Source organism: Mya arenaria, chromosome 4, assembly GCF_026914265.1.
Source record: "Mya arenaria isolate MELC-2E11 chromosome 4, ASM2691426v1".
Taxonomy (NCBI): Eukaryota; Metazoa; Mollusca; class Bivalvia; order Myida; family Myidae; genus Mya; species Mya arenaria.
Window position 1 is genome coordinate 47874288 of NC_069125.1, and position 19906 is coordinate 47894193.

Below are 19906 nucleotides of genomic sequence, written 5' to 3' on the forward strand. Positions count from 1 at the left end.
CATTAAAAATCATCTGCGTGCAGTGATATTCCTGTAATTTATCTGCTGTGGATTGATTTTCAGTCTATATTGGCACATAACGCTGTCATCTACTCGAGCGGCAGGCATCCCCCCCCCCCCTGCTTCTCCCAATGTTCTAAAAATCTATATTTTGTTAACACCAATATTGATAGTTGTGTAATGATGACTGAATTTAGTGGAGCTCACTTTACAACATGTCACAGCTGTGCCCATACAAATTGATTTCTATGAAAAAGTGTGTCCATCGTATTTAATATCATTGATGTTGATAATAAATAATCAAAGTGATTCAGTAGTTATATACGATCGTAATTTAACAAAACCCATGAGTTTCTGAAGGCTTTCAACAAATCACTTTTTCGTCACAGAATAAGTTTGAGAGCAACAATGCACTATTTATATCATTATATACAAGATTCTAATTTTTAACTAACCATCCTTGGACAAGTTCCCTTCCCATCACTATCCATAATTTTCATCCTTGACATGAAAACAATTTTGTAATTATCATAGTATTCTTCCATATTTCATTAGTTAATTCATCAAACATCGCCACTTGGTTAATATAACCCTTGAAAAATGCCCTAATCTACCGTGAATATCTCAATTTCATTATTTTACCATAGTCAGATATTACCAATAATCAATATGCAATTAGTTAGAATTTCCACTCTAGGCAAATAAAAGTTCAAATGTAATAATCACTTTTGCTCTCTAGTGTTTCCAATATATGGATAGTTTTTGATTATGACAAGCTTGAAACAGCTGATGATGATAAAATCACATATTAAATTTCTGAGAAAAACAAAATCAAGTCAAAGCATTGGGTCAATGATTCAATTTGTACGCACAAATCAGCATCGTTATAAAATGTGCATTTAAATACATAATTGTACCAAAAGATATAACAAATGTCACCAAAAAAGCATAACAGATAATAAATATTGAGTAATGTATGGTATAAATATATCAATTAGTGAAGTGATTGACACCATTGAACCAATGATTGACAGGTTATAGTGGTCATATTGACCATTACATGCTCATAATAGTCAACAATTGATGGCCAAAACAGATGGAATATGATTTAGTGAAATAAACAGCGGATTCAAAAGTAAAATAAGTGCAAAGAGCAAAAACACTTAGCAATTCTTAGCAAAGTGAGACCATTAATCTTACATATGCGGAGAGCACAAGATTGTCAGTGGATGACGATATTTTTACAGCATCCTTGATGGATACCATGTCCAGCATGTCGTTAAAAATGCATTTTTCATGTGCATGAAGCTTAACACATGTTTTCTTAGCAACATTGTCACTTTAAATGTTCAAAATCTGTTATTCTTATATAAATCTTGTCGCCAAATATCATCAATGGCCGATTACATGTGCTGACAAGGAGTGAGACCTTATATTCTAATTATCTGACTCTTTTCATCTCAGTCGACAACTACAAGCACATTATTGCTGCAAATTCTTTTAATCATCGACATGAAAATAATATGATCGGGCATAAAGCAAGCCGAACATCCAAAATGATTTTCTTCAGCCGTCAACCTGTCTGCTTTGTCAACCTTTTTGCGACAAACATGGCAAAATCATGTCTTACCAGGTGAATGTCGATAAACTTTCATTGTTATCACTGATTATGTATCAAAAAGGAAATGTTAACATTTGTAGACGGACCCGTTCTAATATAGGTAGTCTTGTGTTTGATAGAGAAGCAACGTTGTTGTGATCATTAATTCCGGATTTCAACATCGACAATATTTGCTCGGGCATTCCGGCCATAAACATCACATTATGATTCTCTGTGTAAATTTTATTGCTCTTCATCAGTGAATAGATTATAGGAATCATGTCACACAGCGAATCGGAAGTGAAAGATTTCTTGTTGTGATTGTTAATTGCGTTTTACAAGGTGTTTAAACATCAATTGAAAACAGGGTAATGAGCTTCCATCCATGAGCGAACAGAATTGTTGTCTAGTTAATGTTGCATTCTAAAACCACTTAGGCTTTCGCACTTTGATACTCTGCAACACTCAGGTATTCCACAGGGACATATAATGGTATAAAACGGGGAAGTTCCAGGTTAATTAAAGAGAATTTTATTTGTTTTCAAGCTGACAATATAAATTATTTTAACTGTAAAATGTTTGAATAAAAACATCTGAAAATTGTGTTAAATCAAGTCGAAAATTAATAATATTGTAATGTAAATCATCACCAAATAATTAAAATATTTGTATCTTTTAATACCAACAAATCTTTAATAAATGTTTTTGATGGACAGCTATAAATACATAAATGGTGTCTATTGAACTCTGAATAAAACACAAGTACGGGTCATGATCAAAATAAACCAACATTTACTACCAATAGCTGACTATACGACTGATAATCAGTTATATTTGTAATAAAATCACGCTCATTATTGATATGCTTTCAACGAATTTCCTGACCAATTAGCAACCACCAATAATAAATGTCCTATTATACGTCAATATATTGCTAAATAGACAGGTAGGTATCGGCGGTTATAGGCATTTTATTGAAGGATGGAGCTTTGTTTGTGCACGCACAGCATTCCATCATCAGCAACCAATGTCCACTGCATAAAAAACAAACAATTTTTTCGATTGTTTTTGTGTAGAAGGGTCACCTTAAGGAAGTTTTATATATTAATACCCATGACAGATTTTTAAAATTAATCAATGCCTTCTTTGTTTATGAGGAAAAAAATGCCACATGGAAAAGATACTTTGATTTACAGGGAATTAATTTATTTACCTTTGACAATTTATAATTAATCAATCAATTCTGCTTGAGCAATCAATAGATTTTATAATAAGCTTAACAGATTCAAGTATTGACATAATGATTTCAGTTTCTGGATATGGATTCCCAGTCATCCAAATTTATTGATTTGTCAATTTCTGATACCGGTGATCAATGTTTCAAAATTGTCTGTCATTATTACTATGATCAGCGTGAATTTCTCTCCAAATTTTCATTGATTCCGGGCAAAATCGATGGCACCAGCTAATCAATTGTACAGACAATTTTATATCCCCCAAGAGCTTTCAATTGCTGTCCCAAATTTATTGATTTGATTCTAAGCCACCATTCAATAGCCTGATCAATTTTCATTGAGGCCATTATGGAACAATATTGATAGAAATAGCAGTTAAATGTGATCATCAGTTCTGCAAAGGATGGCGCAATATTTGGATGGAAATCCATTGGAACAGGCTTTGTGCTTGCGACAAAACATCAATTAGGGTTCAATACCAATCTATAAGCAAAGAATTGTATCCCCCCTTAAAACTGTAAAACTGGTATATTGATTGTATCTGCAAGTGACTTAGGGCATTGTCTTTGCCGCAGAGAACATAATCTTGGTGGCATCTGGTGACAGCAGACCCCACAAACTCTATTGATTTTGCAGATAGAAAATCAGCCTTATCTACGCCAATATCATGTTTAAGATACATGTAAATGGCGAATCTATAGCTTTCTCAATTTTATCGATAACCATGGCAACTCACAAAATCAATATTAGCAATACTTGCCTACTTTCTGTCTCTAAAAAATTCAACACCATACACTCGGTTATTTCGATTTATCATTTACCATGGTAACGGATGCAAATCAATAATATATAGATACAGACAGTGAAATTAGAACGGTTAAGTTTATCAATAAACAGCAAAACCCATTTGCTGACTTTATCATATACTGTAGCTGTTTCTCAATTTACCTTTTGCATGGCAACTGATTATTTTAAATATTTAAAACAGTATTTGAGACACAAATTAGAATCTGTAGTCAATAGTCACAGTAACGCTTTCTGACATGAGATATGAAAAATAATGCATTGGTAGATAAAAAAATTTAATAATGTGAATCAAAAAAGATTCTTGAATGATTTTTGAGATAAGGCTATGGTTTAAAAGCCTGCACAACCACAATGCCAAAGATGACACTTGGCTATGAAATTACATCTACTTCTTTAGTTCATGAAACAGACCCGCTACAAATGTGCAGAGGGCATTACAAAGGGGTACAACTCACTTGGCTGAAGTTGCTTCGTCATACTTGGCTTTGACTTCGAACAGTTCTGACTGGACATTCTCAAGGGCTGAAATAAAAAGAATACATTCTTGCCGTCAAGAGATAGAAAATGACAACATATTGACACATTGTGAACACTGGACAGGCAGACGTGGTCCACATCAACTTAAATTCCTATAATAAGTTTCTGAACTGAGTACAACTGCACATAAAATATTATCATTAAAGAGGCAAGGAATATAAAACAACACACAAAACCTTATCAAAGCTAAACATAAGGTGAAGATTATATTTATAGTTCAAACTTTAAAATTGCATCTGGTTTAAGTAGTTTTGTTTTTTTACACCACACTGACAAGTTAGCGTTCTGTAGATATTTGAATAAACAGGTTCATGCATATTATTTAATGGGTGATGGTTTCCCTCATTAAATTTCTTTGGACACTTTCCACAAAACTGTAAAATCTAAATATATTTATTATTAATAATCTTAATATTTTTTTTAAATGGGTACAGAACAATAACTAGGTGTATAATTAATTATATATGTCACAGTTTCCAAATGATATAATGCCAACAGCTGGACTTAACTTGCTTATTGGTCGTAAAATATCACATATGGATAAAAAAATACTACTTTTTACATTAAAATCATATGAATATGCGTAAAAATGACACCGTTCCTCTCTTGAATACATTTATTTGACAGTATCAATGTCGAAAACTTGAACAATATTTTGCAAAATTTTGGGAAATTAATGAAAATGTCATAAGAATAAAATCAGACTAACAACAATCAAGTCTCGTGAACAATTAATTATCACAAGCCATCAGATGGTTATTATATAAAAATATTCATTCCTTGACGTTAATTATGCATTTCTTAATTCCTCGATTGTTCCAAACTAACATTGTTGAGTCGACACACTATTAATAATAGATGCAGAATAAATTTCTTTACGCATAAACCCCTCAAACCTACTTTTCAAATGTCACCCAAAGTGACAAGTGTATCTAACAGATTTTACAATACACTATTTTATACAAAAAATGACAATTTATCCAAATTATTTTGATTCAATTTATTTTAAGTGAAAGCAAACATAAATTGTGTCTTTTCTGACAAAAAGTCCAAATTACGAAACATAGACTGAATGAGTCTACAATTCTAAATAACAGAATATTTTACAAAATATAAGCAAAGCTAGTGCCTTTTTTAAAACTTAGATACCAGAATTCTTCCAAAAAAATGAAAGCCAAATGTATGTGAATATTTAAGACAATTTTTAAGGATACTTTAGTACAGGAGACTCCCATGCTCTGCCGTCAAATGATTGACGAAAGCATGTCATAACAATATTACAAATTCAAAATCTACTCCGTCAAAAATCTATTACTACCAATCCAAAATCGACAAATATATTGGTAATTGACGATTAATTGCTTGTTTTAAATATCAACGTCATGTAAGGAGGAAACAAAAACAATTGACATAAATTTTTTCAACATTTAAATACACATTAAAAAATTGAAAATTATGAATAATTTGTGAAGCTTAATTATGATTATATCTATTCGGGCAGGTATGTCCTTATATTTTGAGTCTCATGAACGAGACAATAATCATGGTGATAAACTTCCAAATAATGGTTGACTAAAATCGTACCGTTCAAATAAAAATTCAGATGATCTGGCGGCCATGTCATCAAGAATTCTAGAATTGATTCTCTATTGTTTGCAGCAAACGGAAATCGACTATAAAATCATTAATTTCAGATGCTGTGCAAATCTTACATGTATTCTATCCATAAAAAATACACTTACACCAACAGGTAAAATATATCATCGTTGTTCACTGTAATAATTATTGATCGAAGTTGCCGATCTGAATACAAATATGAAAATTAACTTTAATAATATGTTACACTCTATGATTACGATAGGCTTGCCCATTGTTATCAATTCATCAACCTTTATGAGGCTTTATTATATTTATCAAAATAGTACTAATTATCCAGTTTTTGTTTCACATTTAAATTAAGTACAAACAGAGGATACACAAAAAAACTCAGTAAAATAAATGATTGCAAAATATCATAGTTGAAAAATATGATTGCAATTATATGTAAATTAACGATTTTTGAAAAGATCGATCAGTTATTTCAAAGAAAATAATATGCAAAATATGTTTTTGTTAATCGAAAATATGTCTCATAATGGATTATAGAAATTGCAGATATTGCCATTTATCAAACAACTTAATGCATATATCAAACTTATAAAAATAAGCTTAATCATTACAAATAAACATATTTATAATTTTGTGTGTGTTTTTTTTAAGCTGCGCAAACAAAAACAACCATTATAAAGTATGTGTTTTTTTTGGAAAAATAAAATTTGTATCAAACATGACAGTATAGATAATTCACCATGAAAATTAATGATCAGAACAAAACAAATATTTCTTAGTAATTAGATATCCACAAAGGTAAAACAATTAAGAGCATGGATAAATGGTACTGTCTATAAATAACAATTAACGTTGCTGAACGACATGTGCCATTTGTCATCAAATGCCATCAACATTAAACGAAAGTGGTCAAATCACAAAAATTGAAGTCGGTAAATGATCCAGCAAAGGATGAATTTGACCGTAAGGCTAGGTGGGGTGATATTCCGTACACCGGATGACAATCCCCACTTAGGGAAACAAATGACTCTGTACGCTCAGGGACGTCCAAATTTGATTCTATTTGACAGTTATTGGTCGTTTAATTATAACCAAAGTGTGACCCTAATAGTTATGAAAAATATGTAACCCTTCAGGCATATTGCCAATGTTTTGATTACTTGTATTTTAAGACAAAATCTTAAATCATACAAGCTTAATTGAAGCACTACTTGGTTGACGTAACGGCAAAAAAACAAGCATAAAGATCAGATGAACATTTATGATAATAGGTACATAGCACTAATTTCCAATATACTAGTATCACTTGCTTTAATTTTCAAAAGACCCAGGTTAATTGCAATGTTTTAAAAAAATAATATTACAATAAAATATCCATCAAAATAAGCATTCAGTCATAGTGAAGGATCTAATTTTTTTCTTAAAAAAAAACAGGGAATGTTTTGCCCTCTTTTAAGGTGAGTCTCTGGCTGTGTGGTCCAGTGTTGACCTTTGACCACTGGACACAGATGAGGGGACTGTCAGTCAGTTGCAGGACTTGGATTGATGGCCAAATCCATCACCTTTATCACCAAAAAGAGGCTGAAAACTGCTGTTGGGGGGACCTATAGTTTGTAAACTGTGGACTGATAGACATGAAGGTAACTCAAAACTGCCTCATTAACAAACTATTACAAATATGTGATTGATTATTAAAACATGAAACAAAGAGAAACAAGGAAAAACTTAGTTATTGGAGCTGAATAAATGCATACTGTAAATTACTCCTGACTTATTATAATGGAACATGTCTTTTAATTTCTTGCAAGTACGCAGTTCAGAGCAACAAGTGCATTAAGTGCAGTGGTCAATTGCTGGTGTGGCCACAAATCACTGACAGCAAGCAGCCTGTCAAACCATACACTGGACCCTCGGACCCCTTGGACCCCTAGGCCCTTAAAGTCAACCGATATTGAAGGCTCACACTTCTAACTGATTGTTCAATCATAATATTTGGATTGGGGCTGTCATCTTTGTCTGCTGTTGAAAAATCAATTAGTCTGTAACAAAATAGTGTTGTACAATGTCCAATCTGACAAATTTGATCTTGATTATTTGATTACTAATGTTTGTTTAACAGTTCACCTGATATAGGTGAATTCTTTCCAAGAAATGAAAGTTGGGGGATGACAAATCTGAACTATTTCATATTTACAAAAAAAAATGCATGCTACATTATAATCCCAATGAGTAATTATTGTAGCTTGGTTAACCATGATTAAAACCTACTTAGTTTTGAATTGATACCTAACTCATTAACACACACCTTCATGTGTCAGCTCCAAGCTCGTACAATAAGATAATAATAACTTTTTTACCAAATCCTTACTAGATAATTAAAACAAATTTCTTTGACTGATTGAATTTAATTTAATTCTTTTTTACGTAAATCTAGAAATAAGTGCTAATCAGTTCATCTCCAATCTGACCGCAGCAGTAATCGATCCTTTTCTTCCATTTCTTAATTATGTTTGATAGTGCAAATTATTTTCAATATATGCAAATTTGTTTCTTCTAATTGATTTTATTACCAAGATTAGCATTAATTTCTAGTTTCTTTCTTTGTTTATATACATATTTTGTTATTACAATTTAAATATATCACTCCATGTTGTATGTATATCATGCGTTTGTTGTAATGGTGTGGTCACTATGGCTTCCTATAACTCGTACTTTGAGTGGCAATACATTTTATTGCTATTTTATCATAAAATGTATATATGTTGTATATATTGACAAGATTTTAATAAACCATTAAACTTTAACTACCAAGTTCAATAAAATATGCTATATAATTTCATAATATACTTAAAACATATAATCCTTTCTAAAGAACTTGAATTAAAAGTAAAAAATACTTTCATTAATTAACAGTTTGAACTGAAAAAAAATCAGATCCTACACGTAATCATGAAACACAATAATCATATTATCAAACTAACAATACAACTATACAATACATTATAATACAAACATTCTAAATCATAAACAAAGAACCAAGAACGAGTTATTACAACATGGCAAGTGTTCTAATTGGTTACAAAAACAATGTTAAAACATGCTTGAATCTTACAAAGTATGTCAGTTGAAACAAGAGTTCATGATAGTTTATTGATTAGTATATTTTTACCACAACAGATATTTATGTTTTTCACAACAGAATGGTGTTATAATTATATCATATCATCACTTTTCAACTTTTAACTTTGCTCTATAACTCATGCTCAGCAAAGAAACCAGCTTCAATCTACTTCAGAAAATAGAATGATACTTTTAAATTCAGACCGTAAAATAATGTACAGTTATCATATATAATTCTTAAATACATGATGTAGGTACTTTGGCCTGTAAATCATATGCACCAACCACCCATGTCTCAATCAGTTTTAGAAATTTAGTCTACAGCCACAATACTAAATAATTCTATGATACATACTATAGGCCATTAATCTTAAGCACAAAAAAAAAAGTTTGCGCAATACATACTGTTAGTTAATGCTGCAACTCTCTGTTCAGCCTCTCCGAGTTTTTTCGAGACTGTTATCTGTGTTTCTTGAAGTTGGCGTTCCTTCTCCGCAAACAGTTTCTGGAGCTCCCGTTCCTTCTCCTTAGTCCGAGCCTAAAATATTTAACTCATTTTTTTTCTCATATGAATTTTACATGATCATAATTCTAATTATATTTGACCACAGATCCGTATGATCAATCACTCGAGATGTAAACAACTTATCAAATTGTATGCCTTTGCTGGGGAAATATATTTTACATCACAAAATTATTGATTTTTTTTCATAATCACGGAAATATTATTCATATTACAGATTCTTCAAAGAAGCATTGTTGTTCTTCTTACAAAAACTAAATGCCTGCGTAACTGTTAATGCCAGTTATAGATCTTAAGGTAAGATACAAGTATTAAATAAAGATCGTGAAGAAACAATTGAGGCTGTCATTGACTTGTCTCATCAATGTCACGGGGACGAATTGATTGGAAATCCCTCCCCTCCCGAACATACACACATCTGATTTGTCGACTGGTACAGAAATTAATCAGTGATGCATGACCGGGCAACCGTTCGTTTGTTCGTTATATGTTCGGAAGTATCAAACTTTTAACACTATAGAGATGTAATTCACTGTCATCGTTCTTGTTGTCTGCCTCGCTCGAGATCTGGCGTTTGACAAATGAGCAGAGAGTGTTCAAACCAATTAACGCAAAACTCACTTAAATTACCTTGCTACTTCATGAAGTTAAATGATTTTACTGAACTATTTTTATATTGCTGAAGTATCTATACAGATAATGTTTTGTATAGTTTCTTTACGAAGACAGTTTTTGCAAATTTACCCATTAAATAATTAATGTTTAATGTTTTACTAAAAAACAGATATTTGATTAAACAAATAAATTAACAGATCAGATTTCTCAAAAGTCCATTTATATAACCTTCAGCTTTGTTTTTGATTTTACTTTTAATAACTTGACAGCAGTAAAAATTACAAATGAAGAAATACTGGAATTAGATATCAATTATAATTGTATGAAACAGCAGACCATTCTAAGGACTTCATTTAGTTATGTTATGCAAAGTGGCTAACATCATTGACGGGACACATTCACCATTTGCCATGTATGTTCAACTCACACTGTTCCATCATTTTTCAAGGTGTCATTTTTTCACCTGAGGGAAACAAACAAATCAATTTGTAACTGTTAAATGTGCGGGCAATTAACAAAAGGCGAATTAATAACCAAACACAATCAGTTTGTTGGTTTTACACGAAAATGCCTGCAGTGAACTTTGGGGACTATTAATTTTCAGATCAAACACCTAGGTGGGTAAAGCCACTTTGGCTTGCCAAAAGGCGTACTGCATGTTGTCTAACTGAATCACTTTGTGTGCGGCCAAATCATGTCACAATATGGTCTTTTAAAACTGCAGACACAAACGCAACATGCCCAGCAGCCTCATTACAATTGCTGTAATTAAATGATTATTTATCAAACACTTCATGCGCTCATGTTACAAATTTGACATAATGCAACAAGTAAGTGCTGGATCAGATCATCATCACTATCACTGTGACAATATTGCTATTGTTCTTCTCCCTTGATGTCTTCATCATCATCATCATCAGCAGCAGCAGCTTCATCACCACCAACAAAACCCCATCATCATCATCATCATCATCATCATCATCATCATCATCATCATCATCATCATCACCATCATCAGTAGCAGCTTAATCACCACCACCACCAACAATACCCCATCATCATCGGAAGAAGTAGAATATAATCAATATCCCCTCAATTATTTAAAACACCACAGCATCATTTAAATCAAAATTATTCACAACAGCATCATAGAAATCATCATAACAACTTTCACCATCATTATCATCATCATCATCATCATCAACAACACCTTACTATCAACATCAGCACCACCATCACCGGGTTATCATACCTCAGCAACAGCCTCTATTCTATCTTCTCCTTCTTTTAACCTGTCTCTCAGCTGCTTGATTGTCACCTCTGGAAAAAGAAATAATTTATCAATATTAATAAAAACATTCATTGCATATGTTTCATTGTCATAAAACAAGCCATTTTTAATAATATTCATACAATTTATGGAGAAAAAAATCTGACTTTTAAGTTCAGTCATATTATCTTTCGTAATAAAATATGATATATATTAATCACCTAAAATAGTATTTTTTAAATGTAAAATGCTCACTAAAAACATACATAGTATAAAAGACGTAACAGCGTCCTCACAATTAATACTTCCCCTGGTTTCCCTTATCATATCAGCAATAGGTTTAAGCAGCGACCACTCAAAACAACAATACCTACATCTGTTCCGTTATTAATTTCTACATCAATATATAAAATGGGGATGAAAATCAATGTACAATATGCTTGGATATAGATATTTGTAAATATACTAATCATTTCCATATAGCGCGGCAAAAACCTGCTAACCCGCATTTATTGATTTGAACATACATGGGTGGGAATAGAAGTCGAATCACAGACGGAGTGTCATTTCACTGATTATTTCCAAGAAATATAAGAATAAAACTTGTCATAAAGCTAGGACGGCAAAAGCACAGTAATTACTAGAAATACTTATGTCTTTTACTCCTATTAGTAACATCAATATTCACTGAAATCTAAAATAATTTCAAATTCAAAGTATCAGAAACCTGATATTCACATAAAATTTGAAGGACATTTTTAAAGGAGAAATGTGGCTATCGACTGCTCTTTTCACATATCAAAGAGCTGTAAAACTAAGTTATCTCCCTTTTGATTCAATTCTGTATTTAAGCAACATCACATGAAAATAATGGCTAGAAAGAAAACTGAATTAAGTGTGAATCTTTCCCTTTAAGCTATCATCTTTCATCATAAGTCAGGTTAAAAGAACCTAATATGATCTTAACTAAATCCATTTTTTTAAACCATCTTACTTTGAATATATTATGGTTAAATGACCAATCTCTATGACGGACATACAGAATACATAACAACAACATAACATTTAGGATCACATACTTTGAGAAACCAAAAAAATCAGCCAACGATTACTTGCAGAATCAAGTGATGGAAAATCCAAATACAGTTATTTTAAAGAGCCAAATCAATAGGAGAAATAATCTCGAGGGAGCATTGTCTAAAGCATGCTGATTCTAAATGATCGGTAATTACGTAACAATGTCCTCGTTCCCCTGCTCATCCACCATATAACATTAATGTCACTAAGTTTCAACTGGTTAAAATCTTACACTAGGAATCCTTTTGTTGCATTTTTACTTTCATGAAAGAGATGTGAAGAGATGCTGATTTACATGGTATTTCTCAGTGACTGAGATTTATTTAATGACAATTTCTGGTATAATGATGCGTCAAAATTTCCAGGAAACAGACATAATGTTAGCTGCATGCAGTGTTGATGGAACAATGCATAAAAAAAAAATAATGAAAAACTTTGATAATAATCTGAAATGGCATAAATAAAACATTGCAAAGACCTCAGAATTAACGAATTGCAATACTTGAGAAAGTTTTTAATAAATTTTGGCCAGTACAATAGATGATCCAGAGTCTGTGAGACAGATGAACCAATAATCGATCATCCCAATTTTCTCTCCAATTATTCAACATCAAGATCCTGCTTATTGTTTACCCCCGAAAATCTCAATTTTAAATCATGATGGAATAGGTGACAGTCTAGCAAAGAAGCGGGGATGAAAATCGCCCCTCCGGTAATGGAGAAAATATGCTTCCTCATACCTCAGAGGGCGATACATTGATCCTGAACTTCATCAATATCAGCTGTGAGCTTTTGAACAGAACAAAATGTTGCCGATTATTCAATAGTTGATAGATATCCCAAATCCTCGGGCTATGGAAGGCTTTTCTTTTCCCAAGAAGACTATTTGACAATTTTTTCTTTTCACAAAACTTGCACTTAAAAAACCATTTACGGTTAGAACTTATGCACATATACTTAAGCACAAATACTTCAAATATAAATTACACTTCAATTTCCATTCATTACATGAACCTTTCAGCTATTGCAAACATTTCTGATGAAGGCAACATCTTTGGATGTGTTTGGATCGCAAAGTATTGCATACTAATATCAATCAAAAATTGTTTATGTTGTAATTGTTTGTTTGTTTGTATTGTGTCAGCAGGCCACAAAAAACTTAAATCAACATGTTGAAAAGTGTTAATTTATGATTTGTTACACGTATTTTTGTCATTAGACTTTCAATTTTACATTAAAAAGTGATTAGACGTATCAAATATGAAGTGATTAAATTTTTCCTGAATTATAATAACGACAGATGATAAACTGTTTCTGGTTACTATCGGGTCATTCTATTAACAGAATAGGTGAAAAAGAATTACTGTAAGGTTTTCTTAAATGAAATTAAGTATTTCTTCAACAATTCTGGAAAGAAATAATTAATTTTTGGTGTAAATATAAGTAATAAATGGCGTTGATGTTGATTTGAATGATGTCATTATCAGAGATATGAACGCAGTTTGGCTCGTTAAAGTATTTTGACTCTACACATTTTAACCAGCCCAACTGCGTTTATATCCGGATAATGACATCAATCATGCAATTCATTCCTGAAATATACATACTTAAATATAATGCAATGAAATAATTCTTCATAATTTTGTAAGTACCAAATAAAGAAAACAACTACCAGGTTTTTAAGGAATTTCTTGCAATAAGAGTTGTCTCCCCTTCTCCACTGTAAGAGCAATGTCTTTAATAAAATCATTCATTGATATTTTTGCATTCTTATGTAACTTCACAATGTAAGTAAATCAATAGCAAGGCTGCGAAGCCCTCGAGTTCCACATTTTTACAATGCTAAAAACTTCTGTGCGTATACACAAACTATTGAGCATTTGAAAAAAATGAAATATCAAAGGGTACTTCTAAAATTTGAATTCATTTAAATAATTCTCTTAATGCACGTCACAGTGATTATTCTAAAGTGACATGTTGTCAAGACAACTTAGCATCCCTGAATTCACACAATATAAAGTTATTTTCACTAAAAACTCACTTTTCCTTCTATTTAGAATGATTTATTTCTAAAAAGGATAGACTCATTTATCAAATTTGCAAATTGAAAAGAACTTCTTAATGTGCAACAGATGTACAACAGTCCCAGTGTTTATTCTTTCTTTTGCGCAATATTTTTTATTATTATTATTATTATTCTGTTTTACTCTAATAACATTACTATGTACTTACATATTTAATGTATTCAAGTCCACTATTCCCTAAAAGGAACCCCAAAATTGCATTTTGTATTTAAGCATTAAAACAAGTAACAAACAAGTGCCTTACATTCAGTCTCCAATAAGTCTCCTTAGTCTCCAACATATCTGATTTTAACATTTATATTTCATTTTCTCACCATTCCCACTCACAGCCATACAGTATTTACTAACAATATGGCTGGGTTTTTTCATGATTTACCTCCCCAAAATGTCAAACATATCAATCTATTGGCAATAGCTAGCAATATCTGAACTTTACAAGTAATGGCCGGGGGTTGATCAGTAAATTGTGCCGGTTGTGAAAATCATCAAATGTCATATTTAATACTCAGACAATAACAATCAGGAAGCCAAATGGCCCAGTTCCTCTAATAAAAGCCATTGGTCCAAATGTCAAATACACTGATCTCAATTTAAAGAGCCGAAATCAATGGCTAATATTACAATATAAATTTTCTGGAAAATGCCAACCAAAATCGTTTCTGTTTTATGATTACTATAATTATGATGCATGACACATTTGATTGGAAAATAAGCCTATATCCCTTTTCCGCAAGGTTTTTGCTAATGACTGGCAATATTAATCTGCTGAAAAATCAGCTGTTTAGTACATATAAAGGAATAAAGATCCTACAATGATGCCTGTTGACAATGCTGATGCTGTCTGTAGACACTTGTTTCAAACTACTGGTGCCAAGTTATGACTATCTATCCAGTATTAAAGGATACATGAGATTATACAGAGAAGCTCAAAAACTTCTGTGTCACCGGTATTACTGTAAGTTGAGAAATGCCAAACACACTACTATGTAATTGTGGCCTATTCTATAGCTATTCGATTGCCAATGGTTTATACTAACTGAAAATACTGCCCAACTCAGGGCATAAAAACCTCACTTCAAAAGGAAAGAATAAGTTTGTTAAAGATTGCTCCACTATTTTGTTTCCATCTCATGCAGGTAATAACTGAAATCTCAAATGTCAGATACAATCTGAATTTCCTCACAGAAGATATAGGCTCTAGGCAACTGGTTGGTCATTTCCAATTGGATTAAACCTTTGCAAAATCAGAAATGCAATCAACAGTATCACCAAAATGATTCTGAGCAAGGCCTAGGCAATTCGGATAGGCTGTACATTAATTCACATGTCTGTTGACTGTCTAATCTATGATGTATTCATCTACAAATGCACTACCATCATTCCCAGCATAACCAAACCCTGGTCCTGTTTTGCAAGCATCTTTGAACTACCTGCACACATCACTAAGACAGTGTTTTCTATATTTGTTATATTCATTGCCAGTTGGTCATTGCTGTTGATTGTTTCTTGTCCGTACTTGGTTTCTGACCACACTAAATGCATTTGTGGGGTTAATGGAAGAAGGTACTAAGACATGTTAAAACAAACACAGTTTTGGTACCTTCTTGCCTTAACCTCATATATAGATGTTTTTATCTTGCAACAACTTACCTTTCCTGACAGGAAAATCAGCAGTTACCTACCATCTTATGTATCCTTTTTTTACCAGGTCCTGAACTTCGATCACTTTACATTACCGCAGCAACATGATTGATATGTTCATCTACAATCTTACCTTGGTTTTTCACCTCAGCGAACTCGTGGTTGTATTCATCAAGCGTCTCTCGGAGCTGTTTGTTTTCTATTTCCAGGTCCTGGACTCTGTGAGCCTTTTTCTGAAGCTGCAGGCCATACTCTAGGACAGGAACCGGATCTGAAACATGTTAATGACTTTTGTTAATTTTATTTGATTATTCAAATGTTAACGACTGCTAAGGAAACATCTTTCATTATGGATCCACACTTTTTTTAATTGCTATTTACTAGTAAAACGTGCAATGTAATTTCTTTTTTCGAAAAATTAGATTAAAAGATTAATTCATTACAATTTTATTTTAAAATTATAATAATTCATTCAAAAACATTTTTCATATACCCGAAGTGAGGCAACAATCTGTCTGATTTAATTAATAATTTATTAATTTTTATTATTTTTTTAGGAACGAACATTAAATTACCTTTTGTTTTCTATAATCCATAAAATATTAGAGATCACTACCAGCAAAACAGAGTATTGTTAGATCATATATAGGTTTCCAATACAATTGATATTATGATGAATTTTGTCTCTATCAATGCCAAATGGCGGTCAATAAAGTAAATATTGCAATCCACAAATTGATGGCTAGCTGGATTCAATATATTGACAAATGAAATATTGATTATATTACACCACCGAGTTTCCATGACAATTCATAGGTCTAAGAATTGCTAGTATTGATCCCCACTATTTGGAGAGAGCCATTGTTTTCCAGCATGAAAAAAAGGATGATGACATTTAAAAGATTTCATCTGAATACTTCCAACTGTTATTATCAAAATGCTAAACTACGATTTTCATTCAATTTTTATAATATATATGAAATTTACTTTAAAAAACATTCCCAATTATTCCTAAAAATTTGCATTTTGGAAGTTATTTCAAGTCCAAGAGCCTATAAAGATGTCAAATAAAAGCTGACAAAGTTGGTTTGATTATTGATTACTAGTGGTACCCATTGAGTCCCTACCAATCAACAACAAAGGTTAGTCAACACCCATACTGGCCGTTCTATAGTGTCACCACGCATTAACAGTCCGTACAAAACTGGCCTGGCAGCTTAAAGGGCTGGCACCATGCTGTTTCCCACAGAAAAAGGTGCAAATTGATGCAAACACTATCACATTAGCCTTTTATTGACTGTTCACATCATTTTCAGGCACCCATAGCATAGGCTGTTTACAATGTATTGAAAAAAACATTCTAGCTGTGGCACAAATATGTAAAATCTTGATTCAAAGATTGTAGAAAATACCTAAAAATTTATAAAAAAAATCCTACTGACACAGAGTTTTTACATCATACCCATAATATGTATACATTTTAAGAAATTAAAAAGCTATTAAAAGAACAGCTTTTTAAAGTGCATATGGCACACAATGCAAAGCACCAACCTGGCAAGTCAATAAGTTTCTTGTATACAGACAAGAACGAGGCCTCTGCAGCCTTGCTTCTCTTTGATAGAGCGTCTATCTCCCCTTGGAAACTCTTCAGCAATGGTGCTACAATTTTCCTGATGTCCTGAAAATAGACAAGTATGGGTTTGTAAAGATTTAAGGACAAAAAGATGATTAATTGTGTTTTTTTCGTACGCCTTTCCCAACATCCTGCAAAAAGACAGTATAAGGTTTGTTACTCAGGTTTGAACTAAAAAAGAGTTGTGTAAGCTGATTTTGAAATTGCTAAGTACTTATCAAAATTCTACTACAGAATAATTTCCATTATAACTTCAGCACAAGAACAAAATTAAGTTGAACAGAAAGACAAATAGAATTTCCAGGGGTAATGGAAAATCACCGGATTTTTTTTCAACTTGGTCTTGTCAATGCCTGACAGCTTGAAATACTCGATCAGTGATAAAAATATAAAACGAATAAGAGAAAATATAAAACAAAGAGGTTTTCTTCTCGGAGATATTTATCTCTCTTTTCACTTGGGTGTAATATCATGTAATAGTCAATAGTAATTATGACTCTAGATATACAGAAATGTCTACTATTTGTTACAATCAGTGTAGCCATATCACCAACATCTCCAGTAAATAGGAAACCTGATTTTGTTTGGCACTTGTTGAATTACTGCTATCTCTCCACCAGTTGTTCCAATGATTTCAACTTAATTGTCATTTAAACCCTCACCAGATTATGTAACTGTTTCTCTATTATGTCATCACTCAATTTGTCTACCTTGATTTAAGTGGAAAAATGGCCATAATTCCAACCTGGAGAACCTTTGAAGTCAACCAAGGACTTTAACCCTTCCTCCCACTACAATGTTTCTCATACTGTGAACTAGCTGTGAACAAAATATTCTATTATTTCACTTTGTAAAAGGTGTATTTACTGACCATAGGCGTACACCCAATTTGTAACCAGCATGACCAAAACTGTCAGAATGAGTTGAGTTATACTCATTTCTTTTAGCCTGATTGTGACGAAAGCTGATAGAATCACTATCAAGTCCATTTCCTGGGCAGAAACCATAACTGTGTCCTTTTTGAGAGGCCATGAAAGAAGTACCCCTAGTTGGGATCGAACCCACGACTTCTTGGGTGAGAGCCGGACACCTATACCACTAGACCACTCCCACCCACAGTTGAGTTTCAAAGGAGAGTCAAAGAAGCTAAGACATGAAATTTAAAGAGGAGATGGCCATGTGGACAATGATCAGTTTGAACTGTTTGTGCTATTAATACTATCTGCCAATCCTATGATATAAATTGTGGCAAGCAACTTCTTCATTCTCAATTATTTTCTTTAACTCGGACTCAACAGGCTAAATTCATGTTCAATTTTCGTTTGAGGCTGATTATCTGTAACTCAACTTCAAATGTATCATATTGGCAATTGTTTCCCTAAAGATTATTCCTGGCAATCATACTTATCAAGCAAATCAAGCGGTGATTTTTATATTTCGTGGAAAACAATGTTAACGAAGTTATCAGGTAAATACCGGCAGGAGAATTATTACTAAAAAAAGGATATTGGAAATGAATCACTGGGCTTTGTTTTCCAGCGATATTTTCTTTTGCCAAAATTGCAGAGATAATTCCAATGATTAAGGTCTTGTTTATTGCAATAGATGAAAGAAATTGAGGAACACAAGATATCAATATTACAATGATGAATTTTAGATCACTGCCTAATGATTTCTTCAGAATTTTGCCAATTCAAGATCCACATTAGTTAAACATCAAATATCTAATTACCTTTGGTAAAAATACCGAGAAGATAAGTTTTGCAATCAGTAAATCCCGGAATTATTAAGATGATTAATACTGTGGACATTCCACTGGTGAATATACTCCATCCCACTGCCAAATGAGATTCCAAAGGTACAAATCACACTCAGTGTTCAATCAACTAATACACAATTAAATTAGTTAATATCCACCATTATGTCTTTCTCTATTTATTTAATACTTATATATACAATCATTTGCAAGTCCAGACTCTGTATCATTACGATGGGGGCATGATCAAGAACTTTTGGGTTCGACACTCACCTGTTGTTGTTTTAAGTTGTAAATTGTCATTGTGAACATGATTTAACCAAGTTCAAAATCATCTTGAATGTTTTCCTCTCATTTTTTCACCACAATGAAGATCGGGTGATGACGCACTATGGCGGAT

General features: G+C 32.4%; 1 protein-coding gene across 4 annotated transcripts in view; it reads right to left on the reverse strand.

Moving 5' to 3' along the window:
* LOC128232505 (homeobox protein cut-like 1) overlaps window positions 1–19906 on the reverse strand; it is a 78357-nt gene that overhangs the window by 19728 nt on the left and 38723 nt on the right. For all 4 annotated transcript variants that reach the window (XM_052946089.1, XM_052946087.1, XM_052946088.1 and 1 more), the window contains exons 3-7: window positions 17669–17795; window positions 16251–16388; window positions 11298–11365; window positions 9313–9445; window positions 4098–4164 (exon numbers count right to left, since the gene is read on the reverse strand). In XM_052946089.1, the coding sequence (XP_052802049.1) occupies window positions 4098–4164; window positions 9313–9445; window positions 11298–11365; window positions 16251–16388; window positions 17669–17795 (533 nt within the window). The remainder of the gene's footprint in view (window positions 1–4097; window positions 4165–9312; window positions 9446–11297; window positions 11366–16250; window positions 16389–17668; window positions 17796–19906) is intronic.